Source organism: Mobula birostris, chromosome 3 (genome assembly GCF_030028105.1).
Source record: "Mobula birostris isolate sMobBir1 chromosome 3, sMobBir1.hap1, whole genome shotgun sequence".
NCBI classification, from domain to species: domain Eukaryota; kingdom Metazoa; phylum Chordata; class Chondrichthyes; order Myliobatiformes; family Myliobatidae; genus Mobula; species Mobula birostris.
This window is the reverse complement of record NC_092372.1, coordinates 185,138,705-185,162,187: the sequence shown is the minus strand read 5'-3', so window position 1 is coordinate 185,162,187 and position 23,483 is coordinate 185,138,705. Positions and strand designations below refer to the sequence as shown.

Genomic DNA, 23,483 nt, shown 5'->3' with positions numbered 1-23,483 from the left:
GCCAAAGGCTCAGCAATCTCCTCCCTCGCCTCCCACAGTAGCCTGGGGTGCATCTCATCCAATTCCGACGACTTGCTTTTCACCAACTTGATGCTTTCCAAAAGCTCCAGCACATCCTCTTTCTTAATATCTACATGCTCAAGCTTTTCAGTCTGCTGCAAGTCATCACTACAATCACCAAGGTCCTTTTCCATAGTGAACACTGAAATAAAGTATTCATTATGTACCTCTGCTATTTCCTGTGGTTCCATACACACTTTCCCACTGTCACACTTGATAGGTCCTATTCTCTCATGTCTTTTCCTCTTGCTTTTCACATACTTGTAGAATGCCTTGGGGTTTAACTTAATCCTGCCCGCCAAGGCCTTCTCATGGCCCCTTCTGGCTCTCCTAATTTCCTTCTTAAACTCCTTGTTAGCCTTATAATCTTCTTGATCTCTAACATTACCTAGCTCTTTGAACCTTTTGTAAGCTTTTCTTCTTGACTTTGTTTGTTTGTATTCGCTGACAACGAGGCTTTGGTTCAAGATGAGTTCGTTGTCTTATGTGCTTGCTTTGACTGTTATGGAGGAACTATCACAAACTCCCGCAGCCCCTGATAATCCTTTGATTATCAGCCTCTGAGCCTGACGTGCGAGCAGCCTTCAGAGGGTCAACCCACAAAAAGCATCTGGCACAGATAGGGTATCTGGCTAGTCAAGACTTGTGCTGATCAACTGGCTGGAGTGTTTACTGAGATCTTTAACCTCTCGCTTCAGTAGTCTGAGGTACCCATCTGCCTCAAGCACGCTTCAGTTATAGTGTGTTGAGAAGTTGGTGATGAAACATATCAACTCCTGCCTGAGAGGTGACTTAGATCTGCTCCAATTTGCCTACCAGAGCAACACGTCCACAGCAGATGCCATCTCATTGGCTCTTTATTCAACCTGGGAACATCTGGACAGCAAATATACAGACATCAGGATGTTCTTTATCGACTACAGTCCAGCATTCAATACTAATCAATAAGCTCAAGATCTCCTTGTGCAATTGAATCCACGATTTCCTGACTTGAAGATCCCAGTAAGTTCGGATGGGCAACAAGATATCCTTCACAATCTCCATCAGCTTGGGTACACCACAAGGCTGTGTGCTTAGCCCCTGATCTAATCACTTATGACTGTGTGGCTAAGCACAGCTCCAATGCCATATTCAAGTTTACTGACGACACCACTGTTGATGGCTGAGTCAAAAGTGACTAATCAGCATTCAGGAGGGAGATTGAAAATCTGACTGAGTGATGCCACACCACAACTTCTTGCACAATGTCAGCAGGACCAAAGAGCTGATTATTGACTTCAAGGGGAGGAAACCAGAGATCCATAAGCCAGTCCTCATCAGTGATTCAGAAGTGGAGAGGGACAGCAATTTTAAATTCCTTGATGTTATCATTTCAAAGGACCTGTCCTCGACCCAATACACAAGTGCAATTAGGAAGAAAGCACGACAGTACCTCTACTTCCTTAGGAGTTTGCGAAGATTTGTCATGACATCTAAAACTTTGACAAACTTCTATAGATGTGTGGTGGTGAATATATTGAAAGTCCTACAAAGAGTAGCGGATATGGCCCAGTTCATCACATGTAAAGCCCTCCCCACCTTTGAACATACCTACATGAAGCAGGAAATCAGCACCCATCATCAGCGATCCCCACTACCCAGGTCAAATTCTCTTTTTGTTGTTGCTATAAGGAAGAAGGTACAGGATCCTCAGGACTCACCATCTGGCTCAGGCCAAGATATTGCCTCTGAACCATTAGTCTCTTGAATGAAAGGGGATTTAATTGCCCATCATTGAGATGTTCCCATAACCTATAAACTCACTTTCAAAGACTCTTCATCTCATGTTCTAAATATTTATTGCTTATTTATTATTATTTCTTTATTTTTGTTTAAAGAAATATTTTCAATTTGTTTTCTTTTGCACGCTGGCTGAACACCCAAGTTGGCACGGTGTTTTCAGTAATTCTATTACGATTATTCTATTATGGATTTATTGAGTAGCCCATTAGAAAATGAATTTCAGTTATATATGGTAACACACATCTACTTTGATAATAAGTTTACTTTGAACTTCGTGTCTCTTTAAGAAGATTGGTAAAAGTTGTGTCCATTGCATTCACCCGCAACCATGCAACAAGATTTAGCATATGCAGTCTTTCTTGTCTTTGCAACAAGATCCATAATGATTTTGTATTTTGACCACATTGTATGGCTGCTGTACCCCTCTCTCCTGTCTCCCTTCCTCATGTTTGACATTGATATTGAAAGCTGGTGCCTAAAGCTGTAAATCTGATACCTGTACTGGGTAGTAATGAAGGAAAAGGCTACCATGGCCATATAGTGTCAGATAAATGATGAAAATTGAGAGTGCAAAATTTTATTGCTAATAAAAGCACATGTGTTGCTTGTCAGTAGTTAAGCTAGGTGTTTAATGGCCTTTGTTGCAGAACCATATCTTTCGGAAAACTTGCTGCTGTAGCCTTTCAAATTAAATTCTGAAAATTGGCAAAAATGAAGATCTTAGTTTTGTTGCAGTATTTGATAATGTGTTGCTTTTTCATAAATTGCCTTATTTTTTAAATGCTCAGAAAAGTGAATAAAATTACACTTGTATAAATTAATTTAACGTTTTTAAGTTCATAGCCATCAGGGATATGTCAATGCTGAGGGGAAAATGCATCTTTGTTCCAGGTGTGTAGTGCCCAAGTCAAGTATTTTGACTTGCAGCAGCGTGGCCATATAATGGTAATTGATTTGGTTCCAGCAGTGTGCATTGACCTGAACTTCATGAGGTCAACATATCTGCAACAGAGGAACATGCAGGAAAGTGGAGCTATGGCCAAGATCAGATCAGCCAGAATCTTGTTCATTGGCAGAGTAGACTTCAGGAGCCATATGGGCTTGCTGTTTATGTTGTTATTTACCAAGATATATTTTCCTAGTTTATACTTCAGTTCTTTGACTTTGTAATTGCAAAGTTACCATGAATTTTGGCATATTTCTGGTGTGCTTACAAGGATCCAATTCTCTAACTTCATTTACATAGGATTTTCTTGCAGCCAACAAAAGCAGCAATTCAAATCCATCCATTTTAGATTCAAGGTGCTGTTTTGGCTGCAAAGCAAGTGTGTTGCAGCATTATGCCATTTGCGGCTCTGTCTATTATGCAGCTATGGTATATGTTTGTATCATATTGAAAGCAAAAGCAAAACTGGAATCAAGTTAATAATAAAATGAAAACTGGTCTAAAAACTTGAGGGATTATGAGAAGGAAATATGAGGTTCTAAGAGGGAGTCTGGGGGGCAGGGAAAGTGGCAACATAAAAGGGAATGCAAAAATCTTTTGATAGACTGTAAACAGCAAACTGACAGAAAGTTGAGCCATTCAAGGCCAAGGTTGTTATGTAATAGGATAGGCTGTTTAGACTGAAGCTGGTAATCAGGGTGGGCATAGCTACTCACAGGTAAATCTGCATCTGACATGTAGGAGTATTCTCAAAGTGAAATAGTAAGAGTTCAGAGGTAACATGTTGCCATTAGGGTGAAAGGTTAAAGCAGTAAGTTTAGAGAATCTGAGTATCAAAGAATGTTGAGTGGTTTTTGTTTGCAAAGAAAGCATATGATGGGTATTGCTTATTAAAAATGGAGGCTAGATAATGAGTATAGGTAAATCCTTAACAAAAATTTCAGGCAAAAAGGGGCCATGGAATATCGCTGACAGATAAAATTAAGACTAATTCCAAGGCACTTTATATTAAGAACAAGGAGATGAGGGAAGAGGGGGAATGAGTAACAAGAAATGGGCAAGGTTTTGAATACATTTATATTCACTAACAAAGGGGACATCATTGCTGGAGATTCAGAGATGGAGATGGTGATATTCTAAAATGTGTATCCTAAGAAGGATGAGATATTAGGAAGGGGTAGATTTCAATTCCAGCGTCATCTGCCCTGTGGAGCGCATGGATTTTTCCCCAGATATTCCTGTTTCCTCCTATAGTACTGAGTAAGGTAATTGGTCGTTGTAAATTATCGCATGATTAGGTTAGGGTTAAATTGGGGTTGCTGGGGTGATGCTGCTTAAAGGTCTGGAAGGGTCTACTCCACACTGTATCACTAAATGAGTAAGTAGGTACTCCCTTCCTCCCTCGGGCTGATGTATCCCGGACTGCTGTGGCAAGCAAGGCTGCAGATAGCTAAGGCACTGATGTTTAAATCTTTATTGGCCATTATAAATTGCCAGTAGACTAAAAGATCCTAAATGTGGTTTATTTATTAAAGAAAGGTCACAAGGATAAATTGGGAAGTAGAACCGTAAGGGTGTTATGTTGGTTATAGTGAAGTTACTGGAACAAATGGTAAAGGACAGGATTAATTTACGGTTAGGCATGGATTGATCAGGGATAATTACTATGGCTTTAGTGGAAGATACTGATTTGATTGAGTTTTTGAAGATGTAACTAAGAGCAGCACAGTTATAACCTACATTGACTTTAGTGAAGTATTTGAAAGTCCTCACATAAAAGACTTGTCCCAAAATTAAAACTCATTGGATCATAGCCAAATTCGATCCAAAACTGGTTTGATAATTGGACATGGGTGATAATGTAAGATTGCTTTTGTGATCGGAAATCTGTGATAAGGGGTGTACCATGGAATAGTAGTGGAATCTTTATTGTTTGTTATATACATTAATAGTTTGGATGTAGAAGGTATGATTAGCAAGTTTGCAGAAATGTGAAAACAATAGTGCTGTAGATTGTGAGGAATGTAGCCTTGGGTTTAACAAAATGAGATTAGCTCACAAGCTGGGTAGAGCAGTAGCAAGTGGAATTCAATCTTGATAAGTGTGAGGTGATGTATTCTGGGAGGCCAAATATGAGTAGGACATGATACTTCTCAGGTATTGTGCATTAAGAAACAGAGGGAATTTGCTGTACAAAGCCCAAGCAGCTAAAGTGTTACATCTGCCCATTCATCTTTTCCATTCAGGAATCCGAACAGTCCTTCTAGGGGAAGCAACACTTCACCTGTGAATCTTCTGGGGTCATCTATTGCAGGGGTCCCCAACCTTTTTTGCACCGCGGACCGGTTTAATATTCTTGCGGACCAGCCAACCCGGGGGGAGGGGGGGGTGTTAATCACGACTGGAATATAGGTGATAAGTCAACTATAAGTCACTTCTAAGTGGCAAATACACTCAATTAATTTCTAAAAGGGTTTATCTAACAAATTTAATATTAAACACAGCGCATATTTTCCTTGCATGAATATAGTGCTAAGTCAATTATAACAGTGGTTCCCAACCTCCGGGCCGCGGACCGATACATCGCCGCGAAGCATGCAGCGGTGGCCGGAACGCACCCAGGACATCTTTAAGAAAAAAAGCCGAAATAAGCTAATTAACTAGGTGCAGACATTTACGTGTCAGGGGACACCTAATTAATTAGCTTGTTTATTTCGGCTTTTTTCTAAAAGATGTGCTGGGTACGTTCCGGCCACCGCTGCATTCTTCGCAGCGATGTATCGGTCGGCGGCCCGAAGGTTGAGGACTACTGAATTATAAGTCACTTAAGCCAATAGCATCATAACATTTTAAGTAACGTTTGGATATTAAACTCACAGCACATATTTTCCCCGTATGAACATATAAAATCATTGCAACACACCAATATCGCTGAATCAGTGGGAGCCCTGGGCTTGTTTTCCTGCAACAAGACGGTCCCATCGAGGGGTGATGGGAGACAGTGATACTCGAAGGGGGTTCCTTGTGTCCAGTCTATTCTGCAATTTAGTTTTTGTTGCATTCACTGTAGAAAATTCCACTTCGCAGCGATATGATATTGGAAATGGAAGCAACATTTTCAGTGCTTTCATGGCTATCTCAAGATATTCAGCCTTGACTTTGATCCAGAATGCCGGCAGAGATGTTATGTCAAACATACTTTTCAGCCCACCGTCATTTGCAAGCTTGAGGAGTTGATCTTTTTCCCGCGCTGACATGGATGAGTCACCGGGGGACATTCACAAATGGGTCACGGACCCATTCCTTTGCACGTCCTGGGTCACTGATGACCTCGCGTGCGTAATGGCTCAATAGTGGGTGTGACAGGGAATGAGGAAAGGTGCAGCTGACTCATATTGCCAAATCATATCGTTTCCTCGCGGCCTGGTAGCACATGCTTTGCGGCCCGGTGGTTGGGGACCACTGATCTATTGTGGCTGGTAGTCCCGATGCAGCCTCCTCTACATTGGTGAAAGCGATTGTAAATTGTGAGACCACTTTGTTGAGTACCTCCATTCCATCTGCCAAAAGCAGAACTTCCTGTTGGCCAAACATTCCTGTTCTGACAAAATATAAGGTGTTGCTGTCCACTCTGAGGGGTGCTACAATGAGGCTACCATCTGGGTGGAGGAGCAACAGCTTATATTCTATTTGGGTAGCCTCCAACTTGACGGAATGAATATCAATTTCTCCTTCCAGTAAAAAAAAACACTATCTCTCCCCTCTTCTGTTTCCCATTCTGGCCTCTTGCCCCTTCTCCTCACCTGGCTGTCAACTTCCTGGAGTCCCCTCCTCTTTCTCTTTCTCCGATGGTCCATTCTTTTCTCCTATCAGATTCCTGCCTCTCCAGCACTTTACCTTTCCCAACAGCCAGACATCACCTAGTTATTCTCCTTCTTCTTTCTCCCCCCCCCCCCCCACTTTTTATTCTGGCATCTTCCCCCTTTCTTCCAGTACAGAAGAAGGGTTTTGGAGTGAAACGTTGACTATTCATTTCTGTGGCTGCTGCCTGACCTGCTGAGTTCATCTAGCATTTTACGTATGTTGTCTTGGATATCCAACATCTGCAGAATTTCTTGTCTTATCGCTGAAAGTAGCTATGAGTGTAGATGCTAGATGCTAGCCTTCATCAGCTGAGTCATGGAATATAACAGCAGGGAAGTTATGATATGGCTTCGTAAAACGTTATTAGTGAAGTCACTTCCGGAATCTGTTTGCCATTTTCTTCACAAATGGCCAGATAAAGATCTACATGTGGAAACAGGCTATTGTCGACAGTGCCTTCTTCCTTGGTAGAGGAACCTGAAATGCCTGCATGTTGGAAGAATGAGAAATATCTCATGGAAGCATATAAAGTTCTGAGTTTATCATGAAAGATGCCTGCATGTTGTTACTTCTGGCTATAGAGTCTAGAATTTGAAATTCTGTCTTAGTTGATTGAAAATGCTCTGCGTATTGCGTTCACTTGGGTTTTTGGATGGGGGAAGGGGAATGTAGGAATATGGAAATAGTGTGGAGCAATTGTGTTATTAGCATGATTGTATTCAGCCATATAACACTACAAAAGACATTTCATTTTTCTTTTCATTCTTTTCATTTTTGTACTGTTGTTATGTGACTGAAGTCTTCTTACTGACCCACCTCTACTCTTGCCTTTTAGAAGCTTCCTTTCTTTTGGAAGTACTTTGTCTTTGGGTCAACTACCTTTTTAATTTTGAAATAATTTGTTAACTTGCACTTTAACAAGGCAAAAAAAACTTTTGTTGACTTTTATGAATTCAACACCGATTTTTTTTTGGAGGGGGACTCTTTTATCTTGTTAGCATGTTCACTGAACAGTAATGTTCCTTTTTACGATTCATTGGTTATGACATTCCTTTGTTCTTCATTCAACTTTTTATTTTTGGTTTCTTGTACTATGTTAAAATTCAACTGACACAAAATTGCAATGTCTGTGGTATTTCTTAAAGCTCATTGTATTTTATTTGTTAACGTTATTACCCTCAACCTCCCTTCTTTTGGTCAATATCCTGATTCAGATTTTGGTTTGGAGAAAGGACTTGTAATTATATAGTATGACACATAATATATTAAGATGAGTTTATAATGTTTAGAAATATATATAACATCCATTCATTAACCTTGGCTGCATTTTTGTCATCTTTTTATCAAATTACAATGAATCATCCTTATTAAATCAAATCTATTTCTAAATCAGCCCTCAGACTTTTAAAATGTAGTGAATAGCTTAAAGTGGAAAGAGTCACTGCATTTCTTAGTTTGATTTTGCAACATTAGCAATTGCTGCATTTTTATGCAAGTTAAACAGAGGTTCTTTTTTATATCATTTAGAATTTTCAAGATTAGACAAAATTACATTTTACAGACTGATAATTGGTCAGTGGTAATTGACTACTGATATAAAGTAAAATGTATATCAAATATGGATATTATAAATCTTATCTACTTTTGAATAATTTATGTTAATTTTGCTTTTGGTCTGTTAAGAGTGACATTGTGACTGTTGTGTCTCAGAATGTCAGGTGCAAGTTGAGGAAACTACAGCTCAGCTTTTAGGCTGGTACCAAACCTCAAATTTGGGCCCTTGACACCAGTGACGGATGATTCACAACTGGCTTTTGCTTTTGAGAGTGACACAGATGTTGCTTGGAAGCATTTCAAATGGCTCATCTTGCTGGAGGCTACGCTTGTTGCTGTCATGGAGCAAGCTAAGCTCTTTGTGGCTCTAGTCTCCAAGTAGTAGTCTGTGTACTGCCGTGGTGACTTGAGATGTAGCAGTGGCTCTTTCCACCTGGAGCTATTTGCTACATTTTTAAAAAGTTTATTCAAGGGCTGAAATAGAAATGGATTGGATTTTGTTTCCCTGAATAGTAAGAATAAGGTAAATCAAGATTTATTCAAATATAGTAACCTGCTGAGCCCAACTGTCATACTGGAGTGCTGTGAATGAAATCTTATGGTAACTAGTTTATTTTGGAAATTATTGGTGATGGGTGTATTGCATTTGTGCATTAATAATCTTCATCTAAGAAGCAAAAGGGATGCAAAGATTTGATACTAATTTTAAAAAAAAAACAAAAAATTCCAGCAAGAGCTGGAATAAAACCATGTCAGAGCATCAGCTGTGACATCCTGACTAACCACATGATGGCAGTGCTGTGGAGCTTGCCATTTTATAATTGTTACAAGAAGGAAACTGATTACTTACAAATGAATCAGAAGACCTACATATTCTACCCATCATTTTAAGGTAATTAATGAATGTATACACATAGCCTTAGTATTGATTGCCATGAAAGTCAGCAGGTGTTACTGAGTAGCCATGATAAAGTGTATTTTATAACTTTTAGAATGCAAAATTTTTGAAATTAATCTTCCTTTTTCATTTTCATCCCTGTTTCTTAGGGTGTGGTGTAGGAGTGGTGTTGCAGGAACAGTGTGAACTTAAATTTAAAATGTATAAATTTTAACACCAGCAATTGTTTCAAATTCTTAAGCATTTATGCATAAGGTTGAAAAAAATCAAACTTGTGTATCAGTGCGAGTTTGATCGTAGAAAATTCTCCAAAAAGTTGAAAATAATTGAGAAAATATGTACCTTTTTAAATTTTCCAGAAATACTGTAAGGCATTTATGAGCAGTCCACTACAAATTACTGCAATACTACAACTAGAATAATAGGCTTTCATAGGAACCTGGAAAAAACAAGTAATATTAAAGTCTTGAAGTTTTCTACTTTTTGCTTTACTGAGATTTTACTATAAACAAGCACCAATCATGTATGGATGCACAAAATTATTCAAGTACAGATCAAAAGAAATGGTTAACAGTATGTGGAGAATTCCTTTTAACATTTGCATTAATTGCCGTCTTTTTACAATTTTTGCTTTTCCCCAATTGTATATCAGTTTTATTCTAGCCTCTTTCTTGGGCTTCAGGATTATAAGACCTTTTTGAGGAACTCCTACAATAGAAATTCCTAGTTTCTGCAGCTGACCAGTACAAATTTATACATGTGCAGTTTCAGTAAATCGTTAATGATCCTGTGGGAAAGAACAATATAGTTATAAACAATTTAAAATTGTACACCAGGACACAGATGTCTGTGCTGTCAAATGTCATTCTTGGGAGGTCATTAAAGACATAGTTGCAAACATAACTTTTATTTTTGTGATGGATATGGCACTTATTTTGGAAATTTTGAAGCTCCTCGACTTTTGTTTTCTCACAAGCTCGTGCAATTGTTTTCCTTTCCACCCACACTGGTCTATTTTTTTTGTTGTATTCCTTTCTTTGTACATCTGATTTTAACATCTGTTTTATTTCATGTTATTAGCAAATTAAAATGAAATTCCTAAATGCAATTTGTAAATCTAATCTATTTTTATTGTGATATAAAGAGAACTTCCTTTACTTCGGATGAATTTCTTTCAATGTGACTTTGCATGTTAAAGAAATGGAGTTGAATTGAAAATATTGCCCATATCCTGAAACTCATTTTCTATAGTTATACTCCATCCAGTGTAATGCTGTAGTTTTAGTTTGTTTAGTAATGTTTCCAGTCGAGAACATGTAAATTGTGAGTGTGAGAGAATGATTATATATAAAGTGTTGCCTTGTTGGGTGTTTTAAGGATGATTTGAGAAATAGCTCTAGACCTCTTTATTAACATTTTGCTAAAAGTATATGGCCTAATATACAGTGGCATATAATGAGAAACCCATTAAAATTAAGCTCATGAATCTATAGGGAAGATGATGTATTAATTGCACTTAGCAGCATTTGAAGAAATGTGTGATCAGATTATAGCAAACTAGCTAATTGCAAACAATTGGATCCTAAATTTGGTTGCTTGGTTTTAGCCTAATAGTAATCATTGTGGTAGTAATCTTCATTCTCAAGGTTTGGCTGTTTTAGTCAACCTAGTAGAAAGAGATAAATAACATCTCTGTCTCTCTCTGTCTCTCTCTCTCTCTCTCTCTCTCTCTTCTCCCCCCCTCTCCCTCCCAACCCCTAACTACATGCCGTTCCTTTTCCAAGCACACAATCGTGCTCACTTGCCCTCTTGCATACTTTATTGCGTTCCATGTGTCTCTAGATTTATCTGTTTGCTATTCACATGGTCTCAAATGTTCACAGCAATTGTATTTCCGAGTTCCTCTCTACCAAAGGGGATATTTATCTGAGGCATGTGCACAGTGGCTCAATTGAATTATCTAACTCTTAACTCCTGAGTGCAAATCCTTCTGAATCTCTCTTTCATGTTGGTTGTACAACTCGATGCAGCACTGATTTTTGCTCCCATATATGTCCCTGTTAGACAGAGAGGTTAAACATTGCAACTCTTAATTAATTGAGATAATCTCCACAATTTGAAAAAAACACATGTATATCTTTTTGTTCTGCCCAGCATCACTGTCAAGGGATTACCTACTGCCTCCAATATATATTTTACATTAAGGGAAAGACGTATTCAAATATTATTCTCACTGCCAGCCTGAATAATGATTGAAAATTGGCAAGCAACCATTGTGTACCATGTGATTTTATTTGAGTTTTTTTTTTAATTTAGTGAAGGCGAGTTCTTAATTAAAAACTGATGGAGATGGGGGAGGGGTGTATGTGGCATCCCTGAGCTAATTTGTGCGTTAATGCAGTTTGGACTTTATTCACATCAGGGAGATGTAACTTATTGACTTTAACTATTCTCCTGCTTCATTATTGAAACTGTTTATGTGCTGGGTTATGGAATATAATTTTTATACTAATGGTACTAAATTTCTTGTCTGCATTTATCTGTGTCAAATTATCTAGTAGATTGTAATTTATATTTTGTGCTCTTCTATATATCTTGTTAAAAATATTGTTTGAGTGCTTAATGAAATCTGTAAATGCAGCTGCTTTTAAAATAAAACAAGTTTCCTAGTATTTTTTTCCTCCTTGTCCCTATTTTTTATAAATATTATAATGGCTCACGATGACCAGAAAATGTGCAATTATCATAGGTTGGTAGAAATAAAGGTTCTTTCTGCTGTAATCTTCCTGGAATAATTCATTATTTGCATCTTTTTTATTCAGTTAACATAGTTAAGCATCATCACAGTAATACATTTGTATGTACAAATACACTGGAGATAAAAATGTTACTGGTAGCACTCCTGACAGTTTTGGTCTTTGCCTTGCTAACTTTATTGCAGAATTCTTTCCAGGGTCAAGCATAGATTATATTTCAAGTAAATAAAAACAAGTTTGACTGGGAGCATGCATTTCACACACTTGTATGATTCTTCTACCAATTTACCAATTACATTTTTAAAAAAAAACAAGGCTGTTCCTGTGCAAACAAAATACCATTCTAATGAAAGTTGTTTTTGATCTTCATAATCACTGTTTGGAGCTACAAACCAAGAGCTGGAAGACCAAATAAGGTAGAAGATGGAGAACTCATCATTTAACATGTTCCTTTGATTGAAAGTATGCAATATCATTCTTAAAAGGGTAGACTTTTTTGGCTACTCTTTTAAAGCCCATTTCTGCTGGATATCTATTTGATTGGTAATCTTGATGACTTAATTGAGAGATCTAGGTAACTGTGAAGTGGCAAACAGGTTAACATAAAACATATTGCTTACTTTCACCTTGTGTACTATGGGGAATTTGTATAAATTCATCATTTTTGTTCTGCATAGCCCTGTGGTGTAACTGAGTTGAATTTATGTTTCAAAAGTGGAACTAGAAACAACAAATTTATTATTGTAAATTTTATTGAATGAAAATAATTACTATTTTTGTATTTGATTGGGATTCAGAGAAAGTGTTGATAATAGTTGTGAAAAAATAATGTGGAATACAGGCCAATGAGTAGTTAACCTGGTAATCTTAAATTCATTCTCAGCATTTCTAAAGTCAAATGTTCACAGTAATGGAGACAAAAAACTGTGACTGTCATTTATTTATTAACTGCTGTAGTTCCAGAAGTAGTTCCTAACTCCTAAATCAATGATTTGAAATTGTTCTGGTTTGATTTCTGGTCAGTGATCTCAGACCAGTGTTAAAGGGCTTAGTAGAAGTGGGGGCAGGGAGGTAAGATATTTAGGGATTTAAAAAAAAATGTGGAGAAAAATTGCACGTCCTATTCCAGATTTGTATCTTATGACCTTGTGGCATGTGTGGGTGCATGTGAGGCTAGCACTAGGCTTGTCTATGAACAGCTGAGCTTTAGATTGATGCTTGACTGTGAGCAAGAATGGAACTTGTGGTGTGAACTATATAATTGGCTGTACTCCACTGTGAAGTAAGTATTATAAATCCAAATAAATCACTGAACATATTGCTAGTATAATGTTGGGGTTAATATGTAAAATAGTGAATTGCTTCAAGCAGGACCTCCCCCACTGCTCCACTAAAGTAGTCTAAATTCCTGATTCACTTGTGATTTTTATATTCACATGTCAGGAGCTATTACTCCAGAGGTGATATAATTGTAGGATTTTTTTTAAATCATAAAGATCAGATTCATTCCAGTTATAATTTCTAAGTGCATATTTTAACACACCGATTTTACCAGGTACATTATTTTAATTCTCCAAAATTTGAGATCTGTGACTATTGTAATCCTTGAAATCAAGCACTAGAAATCAATGAAATTTGCAAACTAATTTAGTTATGTTGTTGCTCTCATCCTGTGATGAAAAGTGCTTACTAACTTGTGTTTGGATTTACACAAGGGATGACGTAGCATCGGTATTTGTAGATATGCGTAACTATGGCTTCTTCCTCTATTGTAAGTGTGGAGCAGTGACTGAGCATTTTGTGAGCTGGGCCAGTGCCTTTGCTTTACACTTGGCTTTATCCTCATTCAAAATGTATGTACAGCAAAAACATTGAATTTTCACAATTTAAAAATGAGAAAAGTTGAATTGCTGCAGCAGATTTAGAAGAAATAAGGCATGTTTTCTAAATAGTGATTCTTTGAAGGATTTCTGAATAAAGGTGCCCATCAATATTGCATACATTTTGAGATGATGTGAAATGATATTTTAGCCTGTTAGTATTTTTATTTGATTCTGCATATTCACTTTTAAACTGCTGATTATTTAATCTACAGTAGTTGTATTCTTTCTCCAAACTTGTTCCTAAAATATAAGGAATACATTATATGAACAGCTAAAATAATCTTGTAATATTTATTGATAATGCATTAGACATGTTTTAGTAATGAAAATGAGGATTAGTTTGGAGATATTGTGAATAAGATAAGATGAACTTTATTTGTCACCTATGTGTTATTTGATGTACAGTGGTTTTAACATAAGTGAACAAATTTGGTAGAGCAAAAATTTAAAACAAGTCGCAAAGATTACATTCAAACTGTGAAATATATTTGTATTATGCAGCAGATTGATATCTTTTTCAAACTTTGGTATCTATTTTATTGGCATGCTCAGTAACTGACAATAAAATTGAGCCCTAGGTGGATGATTTCTTTGCATCCATTTTCACTTCTGTAGTGCTAACAAAGTGGGAATAATTTTCTAAAATGTTATCTACAAAAATAAATAAAAAGTTAGGGAGAATATATTTACTTTGAATTAGCAGTATGAATTAAAAAATCAGATTGTGGGTAGTTTCCATTACATTTTAACAATTAATTAAAATTATTTTTCAACTTTAATATGCTTTAGAACCTCAATAAATCACATTAGTTCAAAGTATTCTAACTATTCTGTTTCAAGACTGATTTGAAATTAAAATATAATCTGCATATTTTAGATATTTAGGTATTGCCTATTTTCTAAACAAACCAAGATATATAAAAATATCTTTATATAGAACTTGTTTATATGGATCCTTAATTGCATAAATTGTAAACAAAACATGCTGGAAACAGTTATTGAATATAACTAAGTATTCAGATTATGATTTTTTATTTATATATATAATGTGTGTGTGTGTGTATATGTGTGTGTATATGTATATATTTATTTATATATATTTATATATTATGTGTGTATGTATAATACTCCTATTTGTTTATGTCCAATTGTTTCAAAAAGCAAATCTTAGATTAAAACTAGGTACGTTGGCAAGGTTGCCACTAATTAACTTTGAAGTTTTTCAGTGCATCATTTTTGTTTTGGTAAATATCTGTCATTCTCTCTGATTAATTTGAATTGGAAATTCTGCCTCGTTCAGTGAGAAAACAAAGGACAGGCTAGTAGTTACTGAATTATGCTGTAAAATGGCATTGGAAGCTTCTAAACTTGTTTTCCCGTACCTTTTTGAGAATTGTTAGAGTATCTTGTTTGGAAAATTGAAGTGATTGATTATAAAATAAAATGCAAATTTTCTTTGTTTATAGAAACTTTTATTTTCAAGGGGGAGATGATTAAAGTTATTGACCTATAAAATGTTCAATCAGTTTAAAAAGAGAGATTTAAAATATGCAACTTGAGTTGATAGTGGAGAAGTTTTGATTGCATTTTAAGATAATGCAGCAAGACTAATTAGCTATAGTTTTGTGTAACTTGTGCTACTTTCCCATAAGTTTTAAATTGTGAGCATTTTGTGCAGTATATAATTTTGGAATTGTAAAATTTAAGCCTTGATTTGTTTTATGTTGTGCAGATGCAGTATAGAGATCTTCCAATGACTACTTTGTTTTAAAAGCTTCGGCAACAGTCACAATCATATATAAAAGTGTTTCTCTGATCAAAGAGAAAAAATATTGCTGGTAGTATAAAGTTTTCTTAAAATTCAGTGTAGGAAAGCTTGAATAAACAGTTTGTCTCAAAGGAAGCAGGTGCCTCTCTTGTTAGGCAGTATCATGTTATTAACCTGGTGTATTCCTCTCACTACTTCTTTGCTTCTCTATTGAACAGGGTCTTTATGCTTTCTTTAAAACCTTCTGGATACTGACTTTTTTGTGTTGCAGTCGTTCAGAGAAGTGAAAAAGAAAAGGAAGTAAGACACTGTGACTGTTTAGTCATGTGCAGCTGAGTGCACAACATGGCTTTTGCTCAAATTACATTGCCTGAGGAGTTGCATTGGGTTTGCTGTCTTCCTCGCTTATAAAACTATATTGAGATTTTGGAGTTTTTGACAAAGTCCACTTTGTTTTTTTTTGCAGGATGCTTCATCTGCAGACATTAGGAAAGCTTATCGGAAAATGTCTTTGATCTTGCACCCCGACAAGAACAAAGAAGAAAATGCGGAAATTCAATTTAGACAGGTAAGGCAGACTTCTGGTTCATTTTATCATACCATTGTTGTATTTTTTGATGAAACATTTTTATACTAATCTTTTTGTGTTCTCAGTTAGTGGCTATCTATGAAGTTCTGAAAGATGAAGAGAAAAGACAAAGGTATGATTTATTAAGGCCATTAACTATGTGTTATTTTGGGAGCTGCTTATCTATAACTCTGAATTGAAAGATAAAAGATGAGCAAACTTGATTTTATTTTTCTCCAGGTTGTTTTTGTTCACTGGTTAAATATGTTCTTGAAATTAGTTTGTCAATAAAACTGTATACTTTGATTTATGGTGAATAATGAAGCTGATGTTTGCTGTTTGGCTGGTTTTCAATGCATTTGCCCAATACTGTGGTATACTGTAAACCATTGATATTATTTTTGTTCAACTAGACCCTTGTTATTAATGATACTAATTTTCATGTCTGTGTGTTTGAAAGCTTTTGAGCTATGCCCTTTCTTCCCCTGACTCTTGAGCTATAAATCTGCCTTATTCTGACATCTTATGGCAAATACAGCATTTATAAACTGCTATATAGAATTAGTGGTATGGTTTTTCTCCAGTAGCAATTGGTAAAACATAATAGTTTTATATTGATTCAGTGTTAAATATTTATTTACCTTTTTTTGCCTGAATGAAGTATCAGTAGCTGGAGGCTGGGCAAACATGAGAATGTGGTAGTTAATCCCTTCTTAAGATCTCTAGTGTTCACGTGACCCTCAGTAAGCAGTATTCCTTATTAAAATGTTAACTTTACAAATACATCAAACTTGCTACTTCCTACAATTTAGTAATTTACTTGTAAGTTAAGGGTATGCAGAAAATGGTTGAGGTTGTTCATGTAATTGGGGACAGCTTTTTAGCAAACTTTTGAAGATTTGAGTTCAGGTCTATTTTTCTCATTGTTTCAGTGAATGAGGACCTCCATGAACCTGCGCCAGGTTACATAACCTTACAACTATTAAGATTTACAGATTCTGGATAACTTGAATAACTCCTAATATTTAGGAGCCACGTCTCGGTCAGGCAGACATTAATAATGAACTTCACCAGCAAGTTCACTGCCCCAGCATTTCATTTGGCTTTAGAAAGGAAAGAGTGTTGTAAAGACCAAGATATCAAATCTGGTAATTTGCTAAATACCAGATCTCCTAAGTCTGGTACATTTCTGAGATTTGATCTGCTGTAGATCTGCACTTCAAAGCTCTGTAGAGGTAACACTAATGTTGTGTTCACAAAATCTTCCTCAGCCACTGGTAGTATAAGTAAACCAATATCAACATCCTCTCTTAGGCCAATTGTTGGGGCCCTAATTACCCTCAGTTCAAAGGTTAGAGATTCAAAGTACATTTATTATTAAAGTGCATATGCAGTATACAATCCCGAAATTTATCTTCCCTGCACAGTCATGAAACAAAGAACAACCATGGAACCAACCTGCTCAAAGAAAAACATCAAACATCAAGTGCCTCTCCTACCCCCATGTGCTAAAAAATGCTGAAACACTTTTTGAAAAGGGAGCACTATTCCAAGCTCCATAGTGGTAAGAGCTCACCAGGTGGAAAGAGGATAGGATTCAAGAGGGTTACTAAATATCTTGAAAAATTGTTATATGTCAGCAACTTTTCCAGTCAGTCCTTGGCTCAAGCTCACTCAAGATGAAGGGCATTTGAAATGGCATTGAGAATCTTAAGACAACAGATGCTCAACTGAAGCAACAGAGTGAGCACACTGCTTCCCAAAATACTCGGTCATCCATCCCATCTGTTCCATCTGTGATGGAGCCTGAAGATCTACATTTTCCTCATCAGCTGCCTTAAAACCCACATAACTATGGTAGAAGCAAACCATTCTTGATCCTGGGGTACTGCTTAAGGCAACTTCATACAATTGCATTCCAGTGGATATCGGTCATTTTATAATGCATCTTCTTTAGATCAGATGACATGAGCTGGTCTTAAATGTTAGTGTTGCTGAATGTAGTGTTTTGCTCTAATCCTGGTGATACTGCAAAAGACTGCAGATGCTGCAAATCTGGAACAACACGCAAACTAACTGGAGGAACTCAGTGGGTCAGGCAGAATCTAAGGAAGGAAATGGACAAATAACATTTCAGGTTGAGACCCTTTGGAAAGATCTCAAGATGAAGGGTCTTGACTGAAATATTGACTTGAAAAATGTCACTTCGTAAGCATTGCTTGACCTGTTGGGTTTCCTTAGCTACTTTGTTGTTCTAACTCTGGTGTAGATTTGTAATCTGTTCAGTTGTGCAAATCTCAGAGTAAGGGAATCCTTGGATCTGGGAAGATTGTCAGGGAAGCAAAGGTACAATGCAGCAGGAGCCATTGGGCCCAAAAGGCTCATGCCATCTCCTAAGGGAACAGTCCTTTTAGCTGTATAAATGTAGCTCTCTTAAGTACCCATCAACTCCCCTTTGATCAATGAATATTAAACAGCAATGTACCAGTTAACTCACCACCATGTCTTTGGGATTTTGTAGGAAATCCATGAAGAGAACATAACATTAAACAGTCAACACCCATGGTCAGGTTTGAGCCCTGCAATGGAAAATACGGCTTTGAAAAGTCAGTTTAAAATTGCTTGATTATTACCTCTAAGTTTTGCCATAACCATATATACTTCAGTGCTCAAATTTGGAACGCAACTATGATAAGGTAGCTCTATTAAAGCTATTACATTGAGAAATGAGCAACATAGAAACATAGAAAATAGGTGCAGGAGTAGGCCATTCGGCCCTTCGAGCCTGCACCGCCATTTATTAAACAGTTTGCACACTTTCTTTTCTCAGCTTCATCTTTGGACACACCTCCCCCCCATCTCTCTGAATGCTGATAAAACTTTAAATTATAGCCCTGCGCAAAGGAAAAATCTGAATAAAATTTATGAAAAGAAACATTTTGGAAATTCGCAAACACGGAAATTCCTCTCCTCTTAATTAATCCAGCCCGATAATCTCCAGGAAACCAGAGTAACTTGGGAGTTTTATTGATGGCAGCTAACTTTTTGTTGACTTGTTCGTGGGACGTGGCCATTGCAAGCAAGATTAGTATTTACTACATGTCCCTTATTGTCTTGGGCTGAGTAGCTTGCTAGGTTATTTCAGGGGATAATTGGGAATGAACTACATTGATAGGTCTGAATAAATATTGATGTTAACAAATTATGAGCCTTTACAACTGTCCAGTAGTTTCATGGACACCATTATTGACATCAGTTTTCTAATTATTTATTCAATTCAGTGTTTAATTTCTAGCAGTAGTTGTGTGATTTGTAATTTGGGATATAAACTATGAAATGCTGTCTTTGAGCAAAATGTACAGCTTCATTTAAACATTTTTTTAAGAGAATCTATGTGTACTGAAAGCTCGCCATAATCCATTGCAAAGGTCAGTTTACTCTCTGGAAATAATTACTTTGAATTTGACTATTTTGTTAATATATTTACATGTCCGTTTGTCTTCCTCAAATAACCTACCTAATTTGATAGTGTTCTTTCCACTGTAAGTACCACAGCAATGAAAACGATGTGCATATCCCTCTTGTAGAGCGATCTGAGAATATTGGTTTGTTTTACATGAGTTAATTTTAGAAATTTTTATGTCTTTTAAAAGTATTCTAGGTAGAATTTATGCTTTGTATTATTTAGTATAAAGTAGTAGTATTGTTGGTTGTGTTAAACACAGTATAATACTGATAGACTAAACTGAATTTAAAAAGACAGCATTCTCTTTTTGTATTTAAAAACACTAAAAGGATGGGGTAGGGGGCTGAGAGGAACTTTTCAATACAACAGAAATTGTATTCCATCACCAGGAGGCAGTGTGCAATATAAAATTGACAGCAACACGAAAGGGTAATGAAATGAATTTGAATCATCATTTTGTAAAGTATATCCTTGTTATGCATGTTAATGAAGTAGTTAATGCTTTTGCTTCAAACAGCTTTTGTGTTCATTCTGACTATATAGTTTGTTTAGAAAACACATCTTACAACTTTTTCTTAAAATTTCATGCTGCAATAGCCTTTCTTTCCAACTTGTGTTATGACATTTATGTACACTGAGATGAAGCTGGAGTGAGGCACCTTGCATGGTGTAGTGTTAGATACTTTATGTTCTGTCGTTTTGTTTGAGTTTTTAGTTTTTTTTTCTTCCATAACTTTGCTGAAAGAGCACCCGCAATCACAGATCAAGAGCAGTGGAGACCCAGAATGCTAGCACAAACTAAACAAAGTTGCTGGAAGGCTAAAGGGTTCTATTGTTGTGCATTTATTTAAGAAGAGCTGCAAAGAAAAACCTGAGAATTTAAGACAAGTAAGCCTAATGTGATAAATTATTAGCTGAAATTCTAAGGGATAAGATGCACAAGCATTTGGAAATGTGAGTTGATTAGGGATAATCTTTATGGCTCTGTGCATGGAAGCTTGTGCCTCATAAATTTGAGTGTTTTGAAGAAAACTAAGGAAGTCGATTAGGATAGGGCAATAGACTTCAGTAAAGCCTTTGATAAGGTTCCATGTAAGAGGCTACTACAGAAAGTTAGATCTTAATGGGATCCATTGAGAGCTAGCTAATTGACACTATGGTAGGAAACAAAAGTGATGGTGGCAAGTTATTTTTCAGACTGGAGGCCCATGACTAGTGATGTTCCCCAGTGGTCTTTTCTAGGTTCGTTGCTGTGGTCTTCTGCATATATGATTTGCATGACAATGTACAAGACATATTTAGTAAGTTTCCAGATGACACTAGAGTAGGTGGTGTTGACAATGAGGATGGTCATCAGGATTTACAGAGGGTTCTTGATCAGCTGAATAAGTGGACTGAACAATGGTAAATTCAGCTTAATTCGGAAAAGTGCAAGAAAAAACAAATTTGAGATTTTGAAATCAGAGATTTTGGGAAGACAAATAAAGATAGGACATACAGTCAACAGTTGGGTCATGGGGAGTGTTGTAGAACTGAGATCAAGGTGTACAGGTACATGATTTTCTGAAAATGTTATCTTGGGTAGACAGTAGCGTAAAAGGCTTTTGACATGGTGACCTTCAGTCGGCATTGGGTATAGATGTTGGAATATTGTATTGCATTGTTCACAAAGTTTGTGAGGCCACATGGGATATTATAAACATGAAATTCTGCAGGTACTGGAAATCCAGGGTGATGCACACAAGATGCTAGAGGAACTCATCAGGTCAGACAGCATTATGGAGAGGAATAAGCAGTCAACGTTTAGGATCAAGGCCCTTCATGAAGACCTCATGAGACCTTTGAGTCCTGATGAAAGGTCTCGGACAGAAACATTGACTCTTTATTCCTCCCCATAGGTACCTTGTATGTTGACTCTTCTAGTATTTTATATAGGATATTGTGTTAAGGTTTGGTCACTCTGCTACAGGAAAGATGTCATTATGCTAGAAAGAGTACAGAGAAGATTTATGAGGATGTTGTTGGGACTTGAGGGGTTGGACAGATTAGGGCTGTTTTGATTGGAGTGTAGGAAATTGGGGGGTGAACTTAGAGGTGTATTAAATCTTGTTGAGCATAGGTAGGTCAACGTGCAGTTGTTTTCCCCTGGTTAGCGAAGCAAGAACTAGAGGCTAAAGGTTAAAGGTGAGAGGGGAAACATTTAATCGGACCTTGGACAACATTTTCATCCAGAGAGTGGTCAGGGTATGGAATGTACTGCCGGAGGAAGTGTCATGACTTCATGGCCAGATACTGCATTTAATCTGCAATTTTAAGATGGTACCACCATAATGAATCATATGTCAAATAGTGAATACAGGAAGGAGATAGAGAGCTTAGTAATATATTATGACAACAACCTTTCCCTCTGTCAGCAAAACAAAAGAGCTGGCAATTGACATGCTCAATCTATGTCAATGGTGCTGAGGTTGAGAACTCCAAGTTCCTAGGAGTCAACATCACCAGTAGCCCATCGTACTCCAACCCATAGATATCACGACCAAGAAAGCTCATCAATGCGTCTACTTCCTCAGGGGATGAAGGGATTTGGCATGCTGCAGTTGACCCTTACCTATTTTCCAAATTTACCTTATCTGGATTCATCACAGCTTGGTATGGCAACTGTTCAATGTGTGACTTCATGAAACTGCAGAGTTGTGCACACAGTTTGGCATTTCACAGAAGCCAGATTCCCCTCTATGGACTCCATCTATAGCTTTTGCTGCTTCAGTAAAGGGGGCAACATAATCAAATACACCATGGACATTCTCTCTTTTCCCCCCTCTCCCACTGGGCAGAAGATGTAAACATCTGAAACATGTAGCATCAGACTCGAGGACAGCTTCCACCTCACTGTTATAACACTATTAATTATTTCCCTTGTGCAATAAATTGGGGCCTTGCCCTCACAATCTATGTTGTTATGATCTTGCACCTTATTGCTTACTTGCATTGAACTTTCTCCATAGCTGTTAAACTTTGTTCTGCATTGTTACGCTTTTTCCTCTGTCATGCAATTACTTTATCTGATTAAACAGTTTGCAAAAGAAGTCTTTTTGCTTTATCTCATATATGTGGCAATAATATCCCAATTGAGTCAGGTACATTAACAGCATTTAAAAGGTACTTGGATAGGTACATTGATAGGGAAGGATTAGAAGGATATGGGCTAAACATGAGCAATGGGACTAGCTAGATGGGTATCCTGGTTAGCATTCACCAGTTGGACTTAAAGGCCTGTTATGCTGCACATCTAAGACCCTTTTCTTTTTTCAAAAGGAATTTTTGATTCTTTTTAAAAAATTTTTAAGAAGAATAGTTCTTAGCTTATTCCTGCCTTTTAATCATGATCTTAGATGCCAAAAGAGAACACTACCTTTTAAAATCTGTTCAGTCTATCAGCATTGTGCAGTACAGGCAGTCCCTGGGTTATTAACAAGATCCGTTCCTAAGTCTGTCTTTTAGTTGAATTTGTAGGTAAGTCGGAACAGGTACATACGGTTCTTAATTAGCGTCAGTTAGTCAAATGTTTGTCTTAGTATATAGTGTATATATTTTACCTTTCTATGGATATAAGATACTTAAGAAACACTTCCAAGTACACTAAAACACCTTAAACATAATAAACATAAATGGTTCAAGAACCAATCTTCAAAGATGGCAATTGTAACCCAAGCCTTTGCATTTGCCTTCCAAATAACGGGAAGAGATGCTTTAATGATACGGCGAAGCGCCCTCTGATTTAGGGAGCAAACAAAGGCTTGAGCTTGAAATCCCCGGATGTGTTACCTCCAAGCAATAACGTTAGTCTATCTTTTGATGCCTTATGCCCTGGTGCACTTTCTTCCTCTTTTGAAATGTAGGTCCTTTCAGGCGTTTTTTTCCAAAATAAACCAGTC

General features: G+C 36.9%; 1 protein-coding gene across 2 annotated transcripts in view; it reads left to right on the top strand.

The window, feature by feature from the left end:
* Positions 1-23,483, top strand: part of dnajc1 (DnaJ (Hsp40) homolog, subfamily C, member 1) — a 172,153-nt gene that overhangs the window by 17,334 nt on the left and 131,336 nt on the right. The window contains exons 2-3 of one of the 2 annotated variants that reach the window (XM_072253818.1): positions 15,978-16,079; positions 16,166-16,212. In XM_072253818.1, coding sequence (XP_072109919.1) covers positions 15,978-16,079; positions 16,166-16,212 — 149 coding nt within the window. Of the gene's footprint in view, positions 1-15,977; positions 16,080-16,165; positions 16,213-23,483 lie in introns of those variants that run through there. The other variant, XM_072253819.1, reaches the window with a different exon arrangement.